This window comes from Schistocerca piceifrons, chromosome 2 (assembly GCF_021461385.2).
Source record: "Schistocerca piceifrons isolate TAMUIC-IGC-003096 chromosome 2, iqSchPice1.1, whole genome shotgun sequence".
Taxonomy (NCBI): Eukaryota; Metazoa; Arthropoda; class Insecta; order Orthoptera; family Acrididae; genus Schistocerca; species Schistocerca piceifrons.
The window spans coordinates 702,597,683-702,621,215 of NC_060139.1; the positions used below are offsets into that span (position 1 = coordinate 702,597,683).

General features: G+C 38.5%; 1 protein-coding gene across 4 annotated transcripts in view; it reads right to left on the minus strand.

The window, feature by feature from the left end:
- Positions 1-23,533, minus strand: part of LOC124778022 (E3 ubiquitin-protein ligase CBL-B-B) — a 184,124-nt gene that overhangs the window by 132,761 nt on the left and 27,830 nt on the right. For 3 of the 4 annotated variants that reach the window (XM_047253604.1, XM_047253602.1, XM_047253600.1), the window contains exons 4-6: positions 18,458-18,595; positions 18,112-18,334; positions 17,783-17,923 (exon numbers count right to left, since the gene is read on the minus strand). In XM_047253604.1, the coding sequence (XP_047109560.1) occupies positions 17,783-17,923; positions 18,112-18,334; positions 18,458-18,595 (502 nt within the window). The remainder of the gene's footprint in view (positions 1-17,782; positions 17,924-18,111; positions 18,335-18,457; positions 18,596-23,533) is intronic. The other variant, XM_047253601.1, reaches the window with a different exon arrangement.

The following is a 23,533-nucleotide window of genomic DNA, read 5'->3' on the forward strand; positions in this document are numbered from 1 at the left end:
TGCCAACAGTGAAGTATGCAGGAGGTGGTGTTATGGTATGGGAGTATTTTTCATGAAGAGGGTAAGGTACCCTTACTGTGCTTACGAAAACGCTAAACGCAGAATCATATATCACATTTCACAGCACTGTATACTGCATACAGTATAGGGACAGTTCAAAGACAACTGCTTGCTGCTGCTTGACAATGAGGTGCATGACAATGCATCCTGTCATAAAGCAGCATCTGTGTTTTGTGGATGATAACACTCCTGAACTGAACTGGCCTGTCCAGAGTCCCAACCTGAACCCAATGGAACACATATGGAGCTAGTTAGAAAGTAGACTTAACTACAGAAACCAGTCTCCAACATACATACCTTCTCTTGTTTCAGCTCTTGAGGAGGAATGGGCTGTCATTCCTGCACGGACACAGAGACACCTCACTGAAAATGTCCCCAGTACACTTCAAGCCATCATAAAGGAGAGGAGTGGACATATAACTCATTTAGGTCCACTAGTAGGTGACCAGATGCTTTTGATCATATGGTGTATATCGGATGAATAGTGGAAAGGAACTGCAACTAGTATAAATCTACTTTTGACAATTCTCACAATATTCTGTTCCATTGCAACACTTTAAATGGCTAGTCTCCAATGAATGTAGAGAAAGAAAAGATTATTGTGCAAGGACCCAAGGGAACGAAAGTATAATTCAAAACTTCTAGAGATTATTAAGAATACATCTTTGTAGAACATGAAATTGGCAACTAACATTTTGTAGAGTAACAATGAATAATATACTTGCTTAAATGGTTTTTGAGAGCAATGTCAGATGCCTTCATACAAACTGGAGCAATGTCATATGCCATAACACTAACTGTGCAATACTTGCATGTGGTTGCTAGTTCTAATATTGCAACCGTTATCAGACTGTGAAAAGTGTCACTACGTTATGACAGGTGCACTTAAAGATGACAAAGAACTATCTCATGGAAATATGGTGCATTTGCTGTGCCACATCTCATATTATTCACAAGAACCATTTTAGCAGTCAAGTTGCGAAAACCTCAAACAACAATGTACTTGCCTCCATCAATAATATGAATATAATTCTTTCGCGAGTTATATCCAGATTACATTGTTAGACAATGCAATTACCAGGAATGTGACTAGTGATACATAGTAAAGACATAATTTTGAAAATATCTTAAAGCTCACAGAACATTACAGATTTTTGTGAAGTGTCATTTCCCCCACTCCATGAAACAGATAATTTCAGTCTTACTATTCCAATCGTGTTTCTTGGTAATTTAGAGATAATCTTTCTTGATTTAACTTCAGATTGAGACATTCAGAGGGGAGAGAATACAGTAGCACAGTAGTAAATTGCTGCTTGTATCATCTGAATACACAAATGAAGACACACATTTAGCATAAGGTACAGAGTACAAACTAGACTGTGACAGAAATTTTCTTGGAGAGTACATTACTGATAGTGACACTGGTATGGCTATATACCAAAATAAGTCGTGAACCACAGGAGAACGAAAATCACACACACACACACACACACACACACACACACACGTGCGCGCATTCCAACTTGAGGAGCAATCTATGTTCATAGGTCACCTGGTAAGCATGTTACCAATCCCTTCAACTGTTATTTCCAGTAGATTAATCATGATAATGCCGCTATTTTTTTACTGAAACAGTTCGTCGTTTGGCCTTTAATTCTTAAATTATGTTCATTCAACCAGGACTTCCCCTTACCAAAATTACATTCATAGACATAATTTCACAAATACCTTAACACAGGCTGCTGTGTCCCTCCTACAAGATAACAATCTACAACACACTCTCATCCTGTGGGGGGCAACACTTCAGGCACCATCTGCAACAACAGGCACACGCACCTGCAAGCCAAACAATGATCCATACTCATTTGCATGTTGGTAAATTTTCTGGACAACATGCTGGTTTGTTGTCCAGTCACAAGAGCAATAAGTCCGCTGCCCGCAGAGCACACTTCAACTTTCACCAGAATTGTTTAAGCCAGCACTCAACCATGGATTGGCAGATTGGTCTCTGCTATCGAACCAGTTATTATTTTGAGCTCTCTGCACCAGGTGCTGCAGCCCATCGATCAGAATCTTGGTACTGAATCATTGGTGGGTACTTGTGTTGCATTGTTTATCCCCTAATTTCAACAGATCATAGAACAATGGCTTTACTTTGCCAGACTTTAACCATATACTGAGTGCAACTGTGTTGTTAACTCCAGACCGCTCAAAGCGAATCTTATTACTCACTTGGGCCTTTGGCCCCATAGTCATCCATATGTAACTTAACACTCCACGAAGCAGACTTGTGTTCTTTAAATATTCAAATAAAACTATTCCACACTGTTTACTTATGCAGTGTTTTCACTGCACCTCCACTGGCACCCACCATAACAGACTGGCGATGAGTTGTGCTCCTGCACCTACCTATGTCTTCAGATCACAAGTGTGTTTCCTATCCATGTGCTGCCACACTTATCTATCACTGGGAACAATCATTTCATATCCCTAATGTTCTCACACCCTCCTATGCCCTCTTGGCACAACTTTTTTTTGTCTGACATGTTTCTGCACTCACTTATAGCCTCCACGCAAAACAAGTGTACTTCTCTTGTGCTGCCACACTCCTGTCTGCCCTACAGGCTGCTATTCTATTTTCTGAGTGCTTGCCCAGTTCCTTCCACTCTTTGGGCACGATTTTTCCGTATCCTTTCCACCATTCTCTCGCATCTGCACCAGCCTTCTGCATGCAGTGTATCTCTTACTGTGTTTGGTGTCCTTGAAGTTTTGTTTCAGATGGCTTGCTCCTCAACTACTGCCAGCCTTGCCAGTCACACACTTCGCCAGACTCTGGCCTAGGTGCCTCCACCAGTGCACGACACATCACAGATGATCGCCAAACAGAAATGCTAATGTCTCTGGAAGCAGTGGTGGTTGTGGTTGTGGTGGTGGTGGTGGTGGTGGTGGTGGGAGGGCTCCACCAAGAAAAATATCCATCCATTTAGCTTAAGAAAGACACCCTACACACAAGAAGGCTCTAGAGTAGATAGGCTGCCATCTATGAACTTTCACACCTTGACTGAAGGAAATGAGGCCACGTCCTGGACGAATATTTGAAATCGCATTTCATAAGTAGTCCAGATTTTAAACAACAAAGTATGTACCTAACACATATGAGCTACTGTACATGTTCGGAGAAATTCTTAATGTGCAGAATAAATAAGTAAGTTCACTGCACTTCATCATAAAATTCACAGATTACAAAAGACAAAGACAAGAAACATGCCTGTGCAGACAGATGCAAATTTTTCAGTACCCTTTGCGATTTATGCAGTTTCTGAAAAATTAGCTTTTTGAAGAATTAAGTGCAAGTATTAGCAATTCATTTTTTTCGCCACTTAATTTTTTTTTTAGCGATACACTACTAAGGGCTCATAATTTGATCAAGCATAGTACACACACAATGGTTATTCACAGCGTAAGTCCGAATCACCGTAGCTAATCAAATGTTGGATGAACATTGAAACACACATGCTCACTGATTCCCAGCATGCCTTGCTCATCAAATGTCATCATTTGCATTGGTGTTGTTACAGTATCTTTTTATAGCATCAGTTCAGCTTGCCGACGTTGAAACACAGTCAGTGATTCTGTTTTTGACAGCAGGGAACATTGCAGCGGCAGAAATTCATCAGCAGATAAGTGAGATGTAAGGCCACAATGCGACAAATAGTAGCAAAGTGCGCACGTGGGTGAGAGTTTTCAAGGACAAACCGAAAAATGTCCATGATGAACCATGACCGTCCATAATCCCTGGAGTTTTGTTGCTGCATGGCAACGTCAGAACATATTCTGCCCTTCACACCCAAAATCTGATCAAATCTTTTCAATGGGAACAGACTGCCCACTTACCATACAGCAGGGACTCGGCACCAAGCAACTTTCACTTCTTTCACTACCTAAAGCAGTTTCTCAGCAGCAAGTGCTTTGCAACAGATGACAAGGTGAAAGAAGCAGACTAGTTTTCCTCATAGGTGGCAGACATCTACGACTTAGGAATACAAAATCTTGTAGATTGTTATGACACATGTTTAAACTAATGTGAAAACTATGTAGAAAAATAGAGAAGCATGTAAGGAGCTAAAATAGTCCTTTGAAAAAATTCCTGATAGTTTATGTTTTATAAGAAGCCCAGTCTTACTTTTCAAATAATGCTCATAATGCTGTGTCATAAGTTGCACATGGTTCAAACACCTCATAGCAGAACTAAAATTGCAATATTTGTTTGCAGAAAATTAAAAGAACATATCACTGACAACGTCACTAGAAAAACAGCCCAAGCTAAAAGCGGGCAAGGATGAGAATGGAAATCTATCATATACTTTTCAACGGAATCATTGGGGTGTTCTTCTTCAAACATTTAGGGAAACAGAGAAAGCCTAAATTGTGGCACAATGATTCACTACAGATGCAATGAGCCTGACTATTATTTTCCCAATAACTCAAGTGACACATACAAAATTATCATATGTTGCCTAAATGATGATATTATTATTATTATTATTATTATTATTGATAACATCACATCCTTAATACAAAAATACAGTAAAATAAAGGACCTCCACAGTCTTAGGTGAGTGAAGCACCACATAGCAGTTGCTGAGCCCAGTGAACTCACGAGGTGTCCAGCGAAGGAGTCCCCTATTTGAAAATTAAATATCTTGAAAACTAATATTTAGATGAGTGCAACAAAAGGTATGTTAATTGTGAAAGCTTTAAAAATTTTATACATAAGTTTCAAAGTAGTTCAAAAAGCTGCTAATAGATGGTGCTGCATGCTGTGCAGCCCGCACAATAAAATTCTTCCACTGCAAAGCAGTATTTGGAGTTACATCATAATATTTTCACCACTTGCAGTACAGAACTCACATAAATGACTAACAAAATTTGCCATCACATCCTGCACTGTCCCAACAGAAATGGATTCAGATGCCACACAGACCGCCTACTCGAGCTCGTACAGCATGACGAGACAGATCTGGTAGATAGGTCTTTCAATACACCCCAAAGAAAGTAGTCACAAGGAGTCAGATTGGGTGAATATGGAGGTCATTCCATCCCTGTGTCAGTAAATTTGCAATAATCCAATGCAATGACTATTCTTGAAGTATAATCAAGAAAGCAAAAGCTCAGTGCAATGTTGTACGGCCAAATCTTGTATGGGCCACCTAGTGTCTGGTCAGTCCTCCAACAGTGTGGCAACAAACTGTTCCAAAATTGCAATGTAACATTCACTAGTGATCATTTTCCGCATGAAAAATAGTGCCAATAATGCCTCTGCTGCATACTGTAGCCAAATAGTAACTGAGTGAATACAATCAATGGTTTCGGTTCACACAATGGGAATTTTTCAGAACACCACAATTGTCAGTTTTGTTTACTCACAACTCCATCCTGATGGAAGGGTGCCTCACCTGTGAACCAGAAGCACATGACATCGAATCCTCCATTATCAATCACTGTGAGAATCACACACCTCATATAGGTACGGTGTGATGGCTTTGGATTTTTGCATGGAAGCAGAGGGTAGGCTCTGTCTCGGTATTTTCTATAGGCTGAAATGCTTCAAATGAGTCTCTGCTGCAATTCTTCAGATGGATTTTGCTGTAGAATTCTCGAAATTGTGGTAACATTTTTCCGGAGTAACTATGGTTTGCCAGCTAATCAGCCATGCTGCATTTCAGTTGGAATTTGGCAAAGAGATTGCACATGGCTTTCACATCAGGTCCTTTTAGAACATTAAATCTTGTTTCGAAACTGTATCTTGTTGGCATGGACTGTGTTCTAAACTGTGGTATTTCAGCACCATAAAAAAAGCATTTTTCAATGGAATCTATGTTTTTAACCTCTTTCTTTGGTACACTATTTGTTTCAACAATGAAACTGATTTCTCTGTATTGCAATGCACTATTGGCACTCCACACTAAAATTACAACACCACCTGTTAGCTATGTTTCACACTACACTCCTGGAAATGGAAAAAAGAACACATTGACACCGGTGTGGCAGACCCACCATACTTGCTCCGGACACTGCAAGAGGGCTGTACAAACAATGATCACACGCACGGCACAGCGGACACACCAGGAACCGTGGTGTTGGCCGTCGAATGGCGCTAGCTGCGCAGCATTTGTGCACCGCCGCCGTCAGTGTCAGCCAGTTTGCCGTGGCATACGGAGCTCCATTGCAGTCTTTAACACTGGTAGCATGCCGCGACAGCGTGGACGTGAACCGTATGTGCAGCTGACGGACTTTGAGCGAGGGCGTATAGTGGGCATGCGGGAGGCCGGGTGGACGTACCGCCGAATTGCTCAACACGTGGGGCGTGAGGTCTCCACAGTACATCGATGTTGTCGCCAGTGGTAGGCGGAAGGTGCACGTGCCCGTCGGCCTGGGACCGGACCGCAGGATGCACGCCAAGACCGTAGGATCCTACGCAGTGCCGTAGGGGACCGCACCGCCACTTCCCAGCAAATTAGGGACACTGTTGCTCCTGGGGTATCGGCGAGGACCATTCGCAACCGTCTCCATGAAGCTGGGCTACGGTCCCGCACACCGTTAGGCCGTCTTCCGCTCACGCCCCAACATCGTGCAGCCCGCCTCCAGTGGTGTCGCGACAGGCGTGAATGGAGGGACGAATGGAGACGTGTCGTCTTCAGCGATGAGAGTCGCTTCTGCCTTGGTGCCAATGATGGTCGTATGCGTGTTTGGCGCCGTGCAGGTGAGCGCCACAATCAGGACTGCATACGACCGAGGCACACAGGGCCAACACCCGGCATTATGGTGTGGGGAGCGATCTCCTACACTGGCCGTACACCACTGGTGATCGTCGAGGGGACACTGAATAGTGCACGGTACATCCAAACCGTCATCGAACCCATCGTTCTACCATTCCTAGACCGGCAAGGGAACTTGCTGTTCCAACAGGACAATGCACGTCCGCATGTATCCCGTGCCACCCAACGTGCTCTAGAAGGTGTAAGTCAACTACCCTGGCCAGCAAGATCTCCGGATCTGTCCCCCATTGAGCATGTTTGGGACTGGATGAAACGTCGTCTCACGCGGTCTGCACGTCCAGCATGAACGCTGGTCCAACTGAGGCGCCAGGTGGAAATGGCATGGCAAGCCGTTCCACAGGACAGGACATCCAGCATCTCTACGATCGTCTCCATGGGAGAATAGCAGCCTGCATTGCTGCGAAAGGTGGATATACACTGTACTAGTGCTGACATTGTGCATGCTCTGTTGCCTGTGTCTATGTGCCTGTGGTTCTGTCAGTGTGATCATGTGATGTATCTTACCCCAGGAATGTGTCAATAAAGTTTCCCCTTCCTGGGACAATGAATTCACGGTGTTCTTATTTCAATTTCCAGGAGTGTATTTAAAAACTTCTGCATAAAATTCTTACAGGTTTCACAAAAAACATCTATTTGTTGCACCCATCTATCAGTCTTGGTTTTCAGGATATTTCATATGAAATCAGGGACTCCTTTGCTGGACACACTGTATTTGATTAATAACACAATGGTCACTATCAAAATACAAGACATTTCTGAGATTAACTAGACATATTAACTATAACAACATCTCACACCATCACAGCTCTTTATTTGTCTGGCATAATGCTTTATAATAGCACATTCGATCAACTTCACAGCATTTTGTACATTGTCAACCAACTATGAAGCAGTACGATCCAATTAATATGTATTTTTTGTCTGGTTTGTTGTATACCTAGTACTACTTAGCTATGATAAACTGTTATGCTACCATTTCCAGACTAATCACTTGTTTTAAAATATAATGGTGATCATGATGAAGGAGCAGGAAAAACTGAGAACAGAAACAGATCAGCATTTATCTGCTCTTAAATGTAAAATATTTAACGTTTCATAACATTTTTCAATGTCATTGTGCCTTAAAAGGTCCAGCACAGAAGAATGCCAACAAATTCTGTACACCTAAGGGCTTAACACTATAAAAATTTTGAAAAAAGATAGTACACCCAGAGTAAACTTCAGCAGTTAGACACAGGTCCTTTACAAAATTGGGTTAGAATGTGCTGATGTTACTGAATTTCTTTTGAGATTGAATACAAATATCAAAAAACATGGCAGTAGCATGATTTCATAATAGTTATGGAGGATGAGTGGGAGCAATATTTCTGTGGCAGTTAGCTAGTGACCACTTGGTTTCTCCGGGTTTGGCCATCATCATAAAACACAGTCCATAGTAGTAGACAACAAAATAAGACATTCCTACAGTCATTACCATGAAACTGAAATTGCAGCGAAATAAACTCAACGATCTTTCAACTTATACAATAATATGCTATCATTAGAATGTGTGACATGCGTTACAAAACAAAAAACAGTCCTCTGTTATAATGATTTATAAATAAATACCACAAAACAAAATACAGACTCCAGTAGTTCATGCTGTCAACTGCACAATAATACAAATTTTGATTTCAAAAAGCAATATGCACACCAATTATGCAATCTACACTCAAAAAATTTTAAATAGAAAAATCTGAATTAATTCACACTCTTTTTACAGCCCCATGTTGTAATATTCTACAACAGCGTGTAAGATACATAGAAAAGTAAGCCAACAAAACAAATCAATCTAAAACAACCACATGCTGAACGATAAATCTCTAAAGATGGTGAGGTATGAGCAATGGAACTTTACAGGAATTACTTTAAGTCTGAAATTGTAGGACTACATAACACACAAACATGAACAGTCATGATTGTGTGTGTATTTTCTTATTTGGGTACTTAAAAATGGAATCATAACATGTTTCAGCTTCACAGCATGTACTGTAATGAAATGTTATTCTTGTATTTAACAGGTATTACAATTAACTTTTTTCCATATTAGTCATATGCATAAAACCAATACTGTATAAACAAAAATAATTCAGACTGTCGAAGAAGAAGTAACACAAACAAACATATGTTTGTACACTGAAGGACTGCTGTCACTGTTGCAAAATTATATCCAACATAACAAAGACACATACAAAGTAGAAAAAAATTTGTATAAAAGGACTAATTCAGTTGCAATAATTATCAATATCAAAGTAAAAGTTATAAGAATTGCCAGTGTAATAAAATCTACAAGCCAACATTTCATCTTACTGTAAATTAAAAGCAAAATACACTGATTCCTAGGGGATTGTTTTGATATACATAAATTTCCACCCTACAGTCATAAGCATTAACCAGAAACTCTGATGTTACTACCAAAATTTCCTGCAAACTAACATCAATAATGTCTATATCTCATGAGTGCTTTTCATTCATTCATATTCTCTCTCTCTCTTTTTACAATACTCCCACGGACCCATCATCACAGTCTAACGTGCAGCATAATCATGCTGAAGAATGAGAATGCATCTCAATCAGTCAAAGATTAGCTGACCTTAGGGTATAATTTGCATACAGACCTGTGATGGCAGTAATACCAACTTAAATCTGAACTGAAATATACAATCTCTCTTCTGGCACGATAAAGCACTTAACACTCAAAAAATTATATGCAAGCTTATAGAAATATAATATTAAACATATTATCAGTGGCCAAATTTCTAGCAGGTAGCACATTGGGTTACACTACATGTCTTTCTTTCCATTACTACTGTTCAACTCTGTTCATCGTCATGCAACCTTAACGAAATGTCAAATGGAACATATGAAGATTACTATTACAGAATCCGAACATATGCTATGAGCACAAGTTATAATATGTCTTATTTCAAATTAATATTACATTACACTCCTCTGAAGCTTGTGCTTTCTAAAATTTGGTGTCATAATCTACATAAATAAAATTAAAATTATCTGAAACCAAACAACACAGCAGCATGATATATAATTAATTTCACTGTGCTCATTGTACCAAAGCATTTTAGAAATGGATCTCATTCAGAATGGTAATACACATTTCCACTTTGTTGTCAAAGTCTGTAATGGTATCTAACAGATTATTACATAAAACATGCCTTATCTTAGAACCTGGTGGTAATTAAATGTCTGCGTAGAAAATCAAATTGCTGCAGCAGTGCTCAACCTGGGGTAGCCACTTTCAGTCCTGATGTGGTAAGAAACAGCATGGGAAGACGTGAAAAGTTACTGACTATCGGACTGTGTGCTAAAGTCTTGAGATGGCCAAACAGTTCCACAGTCTCTTGTAGGGATGGCGTAGGACACCATAGATGGTGTCAATCAGATGGTTATGTAAATCTCAGCATGGTTCTTGACTTTATGAAAAGGGCGGACTGCCAAAACCAGATTCTACCTCCTGCCTGCCTTTCGTTAAGCACATTTCTATAACAACTGTATTATATTAGCCCTCGTCAGTAATTCAAATAATTTGGTTATACATTTGACCTGCATAACAAGTCAACAGAAGCTAACAGCAAATTATTTCTGTTAATAGCCTTTGTCCAGGACACAAATGGAAGATACCAAAATGTTGTCAACACATTAGCAATTATATGGGGCTAAGAATAGTTCACGAATTGTTGCTGCAGTTCAATTTGCCATTATTATACAATAATAATAAATATAATACCTATGGACTAAAAGTGGAGTTTCAGTCTAGATGACAAATCAAATCATAAAGATGTATAGTAAACTGAATCGGAAAAGAGTGTATATGCATACACCCATACATGTACTAGGGTAGAGACCCAGTCCAGGTGACAACTTTCCTATTTGTACTGACATAAACCATAGAAATAAGTGCACACCTCAGACTACAAGTACAAAGATGATGATACATCCTTCTGAAATGATATATTATTAAATTTTAACGTATACTGCTCTTCAAATATTTATTGCACTACAAATACACTGGGCTGTCCAGTTTCTCCTTAATTACTTATCTAGTCATTATTTCACAGACCTCTGCTCTGATTATATTCAGGAAGTGATATCTGTTTTACATTTGTTAAAGAACAGAAAATTATTGGGGGGATATATACATCCCCCCAATTAAATATATATATATAATAGAGGGAAACATTCCACGCGGGAAAAATATATTTAAAAACAAAGATGATGTGACTTACCATACGAAAGCGCTGGCAGGTCGATAGAAACACAAACAGACACATACATACACACAAAATTCAAGCTTTCGCAACAAACTGTTGCCTCATCAGGAAAGAGGGAAGGAGAGGGAAAGACTAAAGGATGTGGGTTTTAAGGGAGAGGGTAAGGAGTCATTCCAATCCCGGGAGCGGAAAGACTTACCTTAGGTGGAAAAAAGGACGAGTATACACTCGCGCCTGCGCGCGCGCGCGCGCACACACACACACACACACACACACACACACACACACACACACACACAAGCAGACATATTTAAAGAGAGCGAGCGAGAGAATATGAAAATCTTGCATGTGGTATTTGAAGGTGTTGTGGACTGCATAAAACCACGTATACAGGATGATTTCTTAATGACGTTACAAACTTTCAGAGATAACAGAGGAAGATAAACGTATTAGTTTCAGGCAAGGGCCCCTTGTCTGGAAATGACCGAGACAAAAGGTACCAGCGAAAATCTATCAAGTTTTGCCTTGGTCTCGCGCAGAGTACAAAGTAAGTGCCCCAACTTCCGAAGCCCGAACATGCCGTACAAACTTCCCGCTGAATACCCCCCAACACCTTCAGATGGTTTCACCTGTAGACGGGTTAGTAACGGCGCACCTAGCTTGGTCTTTAAATATGTCTGCTTGTGTCTGTATATGTGTGGATGGATATGTGTGTGTGTGCGAATGTATACCCGTCCTTTTTTCCCCCTAAGGTAAGTCTTTCCGCTCCCGGGATTGGAATGACTCCTTACCCTCTCCCTTAAAACCCACATCCTTTTGTCTTTCCCTCTCCTTCCCTCTTTCCTGATGAGGCAACAGTTTGTTGCGAAAGCTTGAATTTTGTGTGTATGTTAGTGTTTGTTTGTGGGTCTATCGACCTGCCAGCGCTTTCGTTTGGTAAGTCACATCATCTTTGTTTTTATATATATTTTCCACTGAGACCAAGTTCAAGGAACACATCAGTATTTGACTGAAGTTATTTCAAGACCTTTACAGGAACATATCTGCATAAATTTACAAAATAGTGTACGAAACTTTTACAGTTCTCAATTAAGTTACAAGTTTCAGTATATGTTTTGATTCCTACCACAAAAGATTAACATAAAAACTTAATTGTGAAATGTAGTCAATGAACAACATGTTTCCATGTTTTTAGTATCCGCAGGTGTGGTGTTCAGATACGGGAAGGGGATGTTTTGATTCTAACTGTCTACTGAAGTGAGAGATTTTATTTTGTACGTGCTAATGGCAGCAAAGAAGGAAGGAAGACCAAGACAACTGATCGATAGTGATGGGTGTGGCAGTAAAGATACGGAGTAAGGGAGGGACGGAGGGAGATAAAACAGGGGGAGGGAGGAAAATTGTGGTTGTGGTGAATGTTTTTGTTTTAAGATGCACAACAGTTGGGTGTTAAGCATCTATACAGCATGCAATTATGTTGAGTCCAGCGAAGGTGGCAAGAGAATTACGTTGAAATTGGATATTCACAACAATAAGCAGCTAGGACCAACTTGCATAAACAAGCATACATATGGCACACACTGTGGTGTATCCATAAGATTTACCTTATTTTGTATAATGTACAAATTAAGAGAGATGTTAATGACATGATAAAACCAACAAAATAGAAAACCATATCCATTTCTGAGAAAAGAAGGAAGCATGAATCAACCACTAAGATACATTAAAAATCTGATACCCCGAATGTATAAAAATTCTTCTTATTGAGCAAGAGACAGGCTGATAAAATGTTCAGTACCCCATAAAAAGTACAACTGGATCTTCCTGCTAGAACAAAATGTCATTTATCATTGGACATCATCCCTCTTGGAATATGGTTAACCCTACAAAGGAAGGGAGCAAAAGAGGGAGATGATGTAGTGGGGAGATGGGAAGGGACAATTAGAAAAAGACATAGAATAATTAAAAACAAAAAGTTAAAGAGTACAGGAAGAGAAGCAGATAGAAGTTAGGAAGCCTCAAAGGCATGAAAGAAAGACATTCAAACTGAAGATTAATTGAGAACATTATTTACTATTTGCCTTTCTGTCAGATACCGCTGTTTCTGTTTTAGCGACTGACGAGACAGTGACCACTAAGGCCACAAAGGATGCAGCAACTAATCTAATCATTAAAGTAATATATTGGTAACAATGATAACAGATATTATTCAATATAAAAACATGTATGTCGGTTATTTCAAAACATTTCAGTCCGTTTACTATATAATGAATTTTTCTAATTACTATGACAGGAAACAACTGGAACAGGGAATACGCTGGAGTGGAATATGTAAATGTGGCTATAATGAGAATGAAGTGGAGTTTGGCAGGACTTGCCTCTAGGCAAATGGAAAGTAAATGGACAAAGAAAATTTACTGGAGACCGAGAGATAAGAAAAGATTTGAGTTGCCCATCTAATATATGGTAAGTGGATGAAATTATAAAATATGAAAAAGAAACATCAGTGTGTACCATGAAGATGGTAATATGTAAAAGAATCTCCAAGAAATCTCCATCTAACAGTGGATATCAAATGGTGTGTGTGTGTGTGTGTGTGTGTGTGTGTGTGTGTGTGTGTGTGAGAGAGAGAGAGAGAGAGAGAGAGAGAGAGAGAGAGAGAGAGAGAGAGAGAGAGATAGAGAGAGAGAGTAGCAATTTATCTTTTCCTACATTGCAGACATTACTATGTGCACTGTCTTGATCGTTTGAAATCAATTTCACTATGACAAACTTTCATAATGTGGCACCTACTCTGACAATACCACCTACTTGAAGAAAGGAAGGAAGATTAGAGTTTAATATCCCATTGAGATTACTAGCTAGAATTGGGAAATGAAATCGGCTTTGCCATTTCAAAGGAACAATCAAAGCATTCCCCCCCTTGGGCGATTTAGGCTAACCTCAATAACTTAAATGTGGGTGGCTCGATGTGAATTTGAACTGCCATTGTCCCAAATATGAGTTCAATGCCTTTCCACAGTGCCAACTTGCTTTGTAACCTGAACGATGAAAATTTTCACATCATCGAGAACATTATGGGAGTTAAGCTGTATTTTGCAGAATTCTTGTAATCAGCAGTGATAGCTCTTTAACTGTTGCTGTTACACAAGATTACGATCACACACACACACACACACACACACACACACACACACACACGTACGTATCACATTTCATGTGAAGCTGCGAGTCTCACCAAAACAGAATGACTACCGAAGCACTGCATCATGCAACTTTAAGGGACCATTTCCTTATTTCAGAATACAGAACCATATCAGTTTCTACCTACACTAACTGTAATTGAGGAAACAGCAATTGTGCTGCTAAGAAGGAAAGGCAACATAAATGTGCTAAGTTGTCAATCTTGTGTGAACTAAGTAATTTCTTTTGTGATTGCATGAATATCCAAAACTGTCACCAGAGAGAACTAAGTCAATCTACAAATTTCCATAGGTTGCTTTTGTGGAATGTTAGCAGTGTAAACACTGTTACAATCCTTCAAAGGTTCTTCAAGATAGTGTTATACTAAACAAGTCGACACATTTAAGGTCACTAGCAAGGACTGTTGCTGAACAATGTTATAATACATTTTGGAAGCAATGACAAACAGAACTCCTTAACTTCAAATTTTACACAGGATACAACAAAGTCATCTTCCTAAATAGATTCTGTAGCCAAATATATTAAACAACAAAATCTGGAAGAAGGAAATGAATGAGGAAAATTGTAGTCTACATATAAATTACAGAATACGTTCAAAAATATAGCTACAGTAATAGTGTGCACCTGGAAGTCGGCCCTTGTAAAAAAAAAGAAAAAACCTCCCTTAACTTACACTGTGTTATGTGATTAAAATACCTTGATATGATTCCAACTCATTTCTTACAGGAACACCCTATTTTATTTGCAAAGGAAAAACTGTCAGGTTTAGGTGTGTTGTCACGTCAATATAATTTCTTATGTACAACATTCATACTGAAATTGTGCATAAAGCAACAGTCTTAAGAACTTATTACACCATTCATAAGTATCTAACTATTACAGATTTAGAAGCAAACAATAATTCTATAAATGAAAGGATGTTGCTCGTTTCAAATAAACCTGTACCACTTTAAATTTAAAAGGTAGTATTCATATATTTACTATGTCAAGTACTTTTGCCTGCCTCTCTATGCAATACTCTGCATATTTCAGCATATGAAAAACAATTTTATTAGTAATTTGATCCTTACAAAAATAATAACATGTACTACCTACTTTTATATTTACATTATCTAGTACAATCAACAATACAGAACATACTAAAATATAGTACACAATATTGCACAAGACAAAATTTATACATTTAGCAGTCCATTTAATTTTACTCGGCATTTGCTTCATAGGTCATTGTAAGAGGTATTGCCTATAGTTATTCAAGTGACTGCACTTTTAACTTTGATATATATTACTAAAGTTAAGGAATGCAAAAATTTTAAAAAGGCAAGCTGTTATATAGCAAATTTAAGAAATGCACACTTCCTATGAATGGCTAATTTAAAAAATGGCTGGAAAAATATGGTAAGACTACTTAAAGCTTACTGCTCATTTTATACAAGAACAACTATCCAAAACTGTTCCAATTCCACTGTACATCAGCAAAATGTACTTATCAATAAATCAGCCAGAGCCTCAAGTCATTTCTACCACACTGTTTAGCAAAACCAGAGAAAGTTGGTTTCCACTATTAACAAATAAGAGTCTATTCATCATATGTCACTTCACTTGGTCTACAAGAAGGGAAATTTTTATGATAAGATTTAATATAAAACAAGCTGTAATGGAAAATGTGGGCATCTTTTCTCTTCAGAATATATCAGGCTCTTATTTTGATGTATAGTTTCTATATTTCTGTCTGTGCATCATCTAAATTCTGCAATCCAACTTTTTAACTAATGGAACTCTTTAAATTTATTATACGTACATGTAACACTTAGCTGTGTCAGCCAGTAATGTAACTGATACTGGCACGCATGCACGCACGTGTACACACACACACACACACACACACACACACACACACACACACACACACCCACCTCTTGTACGCATATATCCTGTCTTAAGGACATACCAATGGTTGTGAAATTTCTATTTGGAATAGAAAGAAAAGCAGAGGGCTTATGAAGTTAACATGACAAACTTCACCTTTTTGAAAGTTTACTTAGAAAGCAAACACAATGTTCAGATTTATTTTCATACAGACAATAAAATAAATGCATAATACAGGAAAATGGAACTTTCATTGGGGCTCCACATGGTTTCTCATGCAAATGTACATGCATACATGCACACATGCACACTGTGAGTAATAACAAAACAGGAGATAAGAGGATGTGGAGATGTGTGATGGAAAAGAGGAATGCTCACACATGTGTACCACGTGCGTATGCAACCTCGAATGATGTTCTCTCAAAGTAACTATTGAATCAGATTGCCCTCACAAAATACTTATCATTATAATTGCTGATTAAATTATCACAGTATTATTGTTACACGTGATATACATCTATAATTTGCAGCAAAACAAAAGATAAGACTGTGCTTTTAATATCCTATGATATTCAATGTAATAAATAAAAATACCTGGAAGTTCAAGAATGTATGAATCTCCCAGTACTTAAGCAACAAGTACATAAGTTCTATTATATACACTTGAGAATTTCAGTAACAGTCTACTGTACTATTCAAAATACAATTATCAAAAATCACTGTACAATATAAAATCAATCTTGTAGCCATTTAACTCCTGAATAACATGTACTTGAAAGATAATAAACAGACAAGTCTTATCACAGACAAAGCTCCTGAACAGCATAATAAGTTTACAATATGAAACTTATGTAATATTTATGATTAATACTGATTCAAAACTCATATTAATATTGAGATTAAATAGAAATTCTATTGTTCAAGAAATGAACCATCACAAAATGAAGATCCTCTTCTCAATATTAGGAGCTGACCTTTGAACACAGTTCAAATAACAAATGATAACACATCACTGTACCAACTGTACTTAATTGCTTCAAATATTTCAGTCAATTTTGTTGGTCAAATGTGTCCAGGGCTAGCTTGAATAATTATGTTGTAATGATTTTGTTGTCATCAACACTCAAGATTAAATGAATAGTCAAGTGTTACACACACACACACACACACACACACACACACACATACACACACAACTGGGGTGGGGGGGAAGGGGGGGGGGGAAGGGGGGGGGGGGAGGACTGTTTTGCCTGAACTGTCTTAAACCCATGCATATTGCAATATTAAAATAACAATATCTGAACAAATTTAAGTCCATCATTCATGTGAGTATATTACTACAATAAAACCCACAGTATGGGAACTTTTGAACTTTGCATACACATGGAACAGCCAGAATATTGTTAGAAGAATACACCAAACAGCAACATGAAGCAACTGACAAAGCAAGCAACATACAGGCTCAAAATAACACAGACAGAAAGCAGGCAGAATAAAATGTAAGTGGAGGAGTGGGGGCTATTATTCAGATGGAAGTGCTACCTCTTCATCTTCATCTAGATCCACAAGGTTTCCTGTAGAGCCAGCTTTATGCTGTCTCTTTGGGTCAAATGGATCAACCACTATTTGCTCAGTTCCCTTAATTTCTGCCCGACAGAATGGGCAACCCTGACCTTCAGAGTCCTGCAAAAGTTAGAAGCACACATTAAAATAATATTCCATTTGTCATGATGGGAGTCTATTAAAAATGATTAAAACAATCCACTGTTAATAGTTGCTAGCATTTCAAAGAGAAATTTATACATATTTGGTGGTATATGACTTATCATATGTAAAAATCTGAAGACGTCTAAATGGAAATTTGGTACTCCTACCTGCCAGGATGTTAAGCACGGTGTACACAAAAGATGTCCACAAGGTTCTATTCGAATATCCTTATCATTTTCAGCACAAATTTTACAAAGTTGAAAGGTAGAACCCATTTCACAGTATAATTCATACTGCTCCTGAGTTACTTTTATATGATCTTCTGGTGTTGGCTGAACTGCCCATGAAAGATCAGGATTCACATTACGACCATCAGGATAGAGGTAGCTAAGAGAAGTGGAGGAAAACAGTTGTCATAAAATACCAGAGTTTGAAAAAGTATGCATTTAACTTATCTATGTAAACACATGATTAACTTCACAATGAAACAGGTGATACACGCAAACTTACAAGCCTTCTCTGTAGCCATCCAGTAAGGCTTGGCACAAGGATTTGTTCTGGGGTATAGTCTGCAGAATATCACCGTCACACGTTACATAACCAATGGCCCACTGTCCGAGTCTCGTGCAACTCAGCCGAAATACATAACTGCAAAAATAATGTGTTTTCATTACACACAGTATTTGGTAATTTTATTTCGCAGCTTAGACGAACTTATATCTACTTGAAGATGTAAGAATAATTCCATCTCATACCCAAATTTGTACATCAAGATTTTTTACACTAAATAAATTATCAGGTTGTAATATAAAAACACAAATATCACGTTTCTTCAAAGAAATGAATTTAAATACTTTTATGAATACCAATGCATAAAAAAGGTAGTAATATTTCTAAAACAATGAAATAGGATATAAAATTTCTTTAGATTCCTCTTTTTTTCTCTCTTTAAACTTGTTGCCCTCACCCTGGAGACCTTGCTGTAGTTGCCATGCATGCACCAGGTATGCAGACTCACCTCTTCAAAGAAATATTCTGCTTTTTTTTAAAACTACTCTGACATTATTAGCACATGCTCAGATTCCACCTGTTCAAAAATCAGCCAACATAAAACCTAAAGCCCTGCTTTTAGAACTGCAATTTCCAAATTGTGTTGTGCAGAACCTGTAGGTACCACAAAATACCTGTACGCATTAAAAAATAAAACAATTATATGAGGTGCATTCAAGTTCTAAGGCCTCCGATTTTTTTTCTAATTAACTACTCACCCAAAATCGATGAAACTTGCGTTACTTCTCGACGTAATCGCCCTGCAGACGTACACATTTTTCACAACGCTGATGCAATGATTCCATAGCAGCGGCAAAGGCGTCTTTAGGAGTCTGTTTTGACAACTGGAAAATCGCTGAGGCAATAGCAGCACAGCTGGTGAATGTGCGGCCACGGAGAGTGTCTTTCATCGTTGGAAAAAGCCAAAAGTCACTAGGAGCCAGGTCAGGTGAGTAGGGAGCATGAGGAATCACTTCAAAGTTGTTATCACGAAGAAACTTTTGCGTAACGTTAGCTCGATGTGCGGGTGCGTTGTCTTGGTGAAACAGCACACGCGCAGCCCTTCCCGGATGTTTTTGTTGCAGTGCAGGAAGGAATTTGTTCTTCAAAACATTTTCGTAGGACGCACCTGTTACTGTAGTGCCCTTTGGAACGCAATGGGTAAGGATTACGCCCTCGCTGTCCCAGAACATGGACACCATCATTTTTTCAGCACTGGCGGTTACCCGAAATTTTTTGGTGGCGGTGAATCTGTGTGCTTCCATTGAGCTGACTGGCGCTTTGTTTCTGGATTGAAAAATGGCATCCACGTCTCATCCATTGTCACAACCGACGAAAAGAAAGTCCCATTCATGCTGCAATTGCGCGTCAACATTGCTTGGCAACATGCCACACGGGCAGCCATGTGGTCGTCTGTCAGCATTCGTGGCACCCACCTGGATGACACTTTTTGCATTTTCAGGTCGTCATGCAGGATTGTGTGCACAGAACCCACAGAAATGCCAACTCTGGAGGCGATCTGTTCAACAGTCATTCGGCGATCCCCCAAAACAATTCTCTCCACTTTCTCGATCATGTCGTCAGACCAGCTTGTGCGAGCCCGAGGTTGTTTCGGTTTGTTGTCACACGATGTTCTGCCTTCATTAAACTGTCACACCCACAAACGCACTTTCGACACATCCATAACTCCATCACCACATGTCTCCTTCAACTGTCGATGAATTTCAATTGGTTTCACACCACGCAAATTCAGAAAACGAATGACTGCACGCTGTTCAAGTAAGGAAAACGTTTCCATTTTAAGTATTTAAAACAGTTCTCATTCTCGCCACTGGCGGTAAAATTCCATCTGCCGTACGGTGCTGCCATCTCTGGAACGTATTGACAATGAACGCGGCCTCATTTTAAAACAATGCGCATGTCTCTATCTCTTTCCAGTCCGGAGAAAAAAAATCGGAGGTCTTAGAACTTGAATGCACCTCGTACTAGTGCCACATTATACTGACAAAGTTATGTACTATCAATGCACTTCATCTTCTGGAAGGAAACTCCATACTGCAGGTTAGGGATGCTGGGAAGAAAAAGGACACACTCCCATCTTTTACAGGCAGCAGTATTAAAAAAAAAGGAGGGGGGGGGGGGGGGGGACCTACTGATTGAATCAAAAACTACTACTGCACCTAAGAGGAATCATGTATACTGCTTAGGATGCACAATTGTTTGAAAAGCAGGACAACAAACAAAATCAGCACTCAACAATGAGACTGTAACTCTTATTGTGTTCTAGCTTCGTTTGATTACAGTAGTTTGCAAACACATTACATGTCAGAAGACAACTGCTGACTCAGGGCTAGGTAACTGACAGGCAAAGAGTAAATATACAAGTAAAGTGTTGCGTAATAGAAAAATTTTTACAATATAATTACAATTATGCTACATCAACATGTCACTATCATGTTGATGTAATGAAAAGATGAAGATTATTCAGGTGGTAAAGATCACCTTCACCATTCCATGATGACAACAGTTGAGACACTCCTGATCTAAAGTATGAAGCCAAAGGACTACTTTAGCATTGCACAAAATCCATTATCTGTTACAGTGATCAATTTTATTCTGCAATTCAGTTACGTTCACAGGGGTAGCAACCAACAATTTCTAAAAAAAAAAAAAAAAAAAAAAAAAGGACAGTATTCTCAAATGTATGAACTGAATCAAGCAACTTTCCCTTATTACCAATACATTAATTCGGAAATCTTCACAGTAGGATAAAATATAGTGCATAATTTTATGTGAGCAAGAGTGCAGTTAAGTGGTAAAAAGCACTAATGAAGCACACCATCTCATTAAAATCTCAATATAGTATTAAAAAAAACTACAAGAATACTAAGACAACAAGAACTAATCTTAATATAGTTTCTCAAACTAAATTAGGCATTACCAGCAATAAAAGAAAGACTCCCAAGTATTTCTCAGGACTGCAATCTGCAATCCTAAGTTTCAAATCGGCATAGTAAGAAATTACTAAAATTTGCACTTACAATAAACACAAGTTCTGGCTCAAAATGGAAAAATACAGAATTACCTAATCAATGGTAATTTGTATTCAGATGAACAGTGAAAGTTTCAAATACACTATTTTCTGCAAATGTATATTGATAAACTATTCAATTTTTTTATAAAATCTGGCAAAGCCAAGCCTGGAAAGAGAAAGTGAGTATGAACGTGTTTGCAAAATAAAAAGTACATGTATGGAACGGCGTATCAGTGCTCTTGTAAGTTATGCTCTGATGTAACACCAAGAAACTTTAATGAAATATTACTGAAGGACTAGAGGAAGTGGACAAAGATGAATTTGTGGATGCACTATTGTAGGAAGAACCTGACAGGACGCAGAAAGATCTAAGTTGGAACAATTCACTTTAAGAAAATGGCATCACCTTAGAAGTATAAAGATTCTTAGGAGAACCAACCATGAAAAAACTGTTCAACAGGAACACAGAAAGTAACTCAAGTGCTAGCACACCAGTTGGGGATGATAGAGAAGAGATGGCTGTGAGAAGACATCAGCCAATCACAAGCCGACCGACCCCTCTCGACAATGCGACAGCAGCTGCCCCTATGTGAAGATGACATAAGCCCAGTGACCAACTGGCGACACTCCAATAGAACAGGCAGCTTCAAGACTAGTGACTTGGATAGACGCGTCAACACTCTTTACTTCACTTGTACACACTACGTAGCACAGACTTGGAATTGTTTATACTGAAGATGATTTAATTTTTCTTATGTTACCCTTTGCTTCAGACACATCTGTGTAATTGTAAAGTTAAGTATTGTATTTTAACATTTCATAATAAAACTCAGTAATTTGATTTTTTTTAATGCTGTCTAGCGACCCGAAAAAGCAGGTTTCTTAGACACTACATATTTGACAATGATCATGGAAACATAATATCATCAGTTCAATAAGTCACGGCTGCCAAATACTAACACAAATTAGTTGCAAGTGAATGGAACAACTGTTAGAAGCTGACCTGGGGAGGCTCCATTTATGTTCAGGACATACGTTGGAAAACACATGACGCAATGTTGACTCCAGACAGATTGAAGAAAGGCAAATCCACATTTACAGCATTTGTAGATTAAGAAAAGGCAATGACAACACTGACCAGAATATACTCTTTGGAATTCTTAAGTTATCAGGTATTAAATGTGGGGAGCAAAAGGTTGTAACTTGTGTGGAAACCAGACTGCAGCCATAAGAATAGAAGAACTTTAAAAGCAAGCAGTAAATGAAGAGGGAGTGAGACAGGGTTTTAAACTATCCTTTACTGCAATAGTCTATTGCTCTGATTAAAATTTGACAATTTTGTGAAACACTTGAAGAAATAGTATTAAATTCTATCGTCTTACAAACTTTTGTTATGTTTGAATAGGTCTGCAGCAAACACTCTGACGTATATATGGATACTGTACACAAACACATCTGCAATAAACTCTTTCTCATATGTATGGATACTGTACACAAACATCAATGCTGCTTTTTAAGTAAAGATAACACTCAAAAATGGAAATGTTGTCCTTCAAAAACATTAGCTGAATCAGAACCCAGACCAATATTTTATTTAGTTAGAGAGACTATAATGATTTACTAAGTGGATTGCAAGTGAGAAATTCAGTCACTGTTCATATATCAGAATACTAGGTAAGAACGTTACCAGCTTTTAAGCAGCTATACAATATGATGGTGACACTATGAAACAAGAAGAAAAATTAATCCACAATGAAATTTCTAACAAAGGAAAGAAATCATTTTAAACTGGCTGTAATTGTTGTCATGAGTGAGCAAACGTTCGAGAATGGAACTTAATTGCAATAGCGCTCTTCTTTAGGGGAACAATGACACCAGCTTGGCTGGGATGATTGTGGGGACGGGAGTGATGAGAGAGTAGCAAGTTTCATCATACTGCCAACCATGGAAATCTACACTACATAAACTGGCTTTTTATGAACATCTACCACATTTAAACTGCA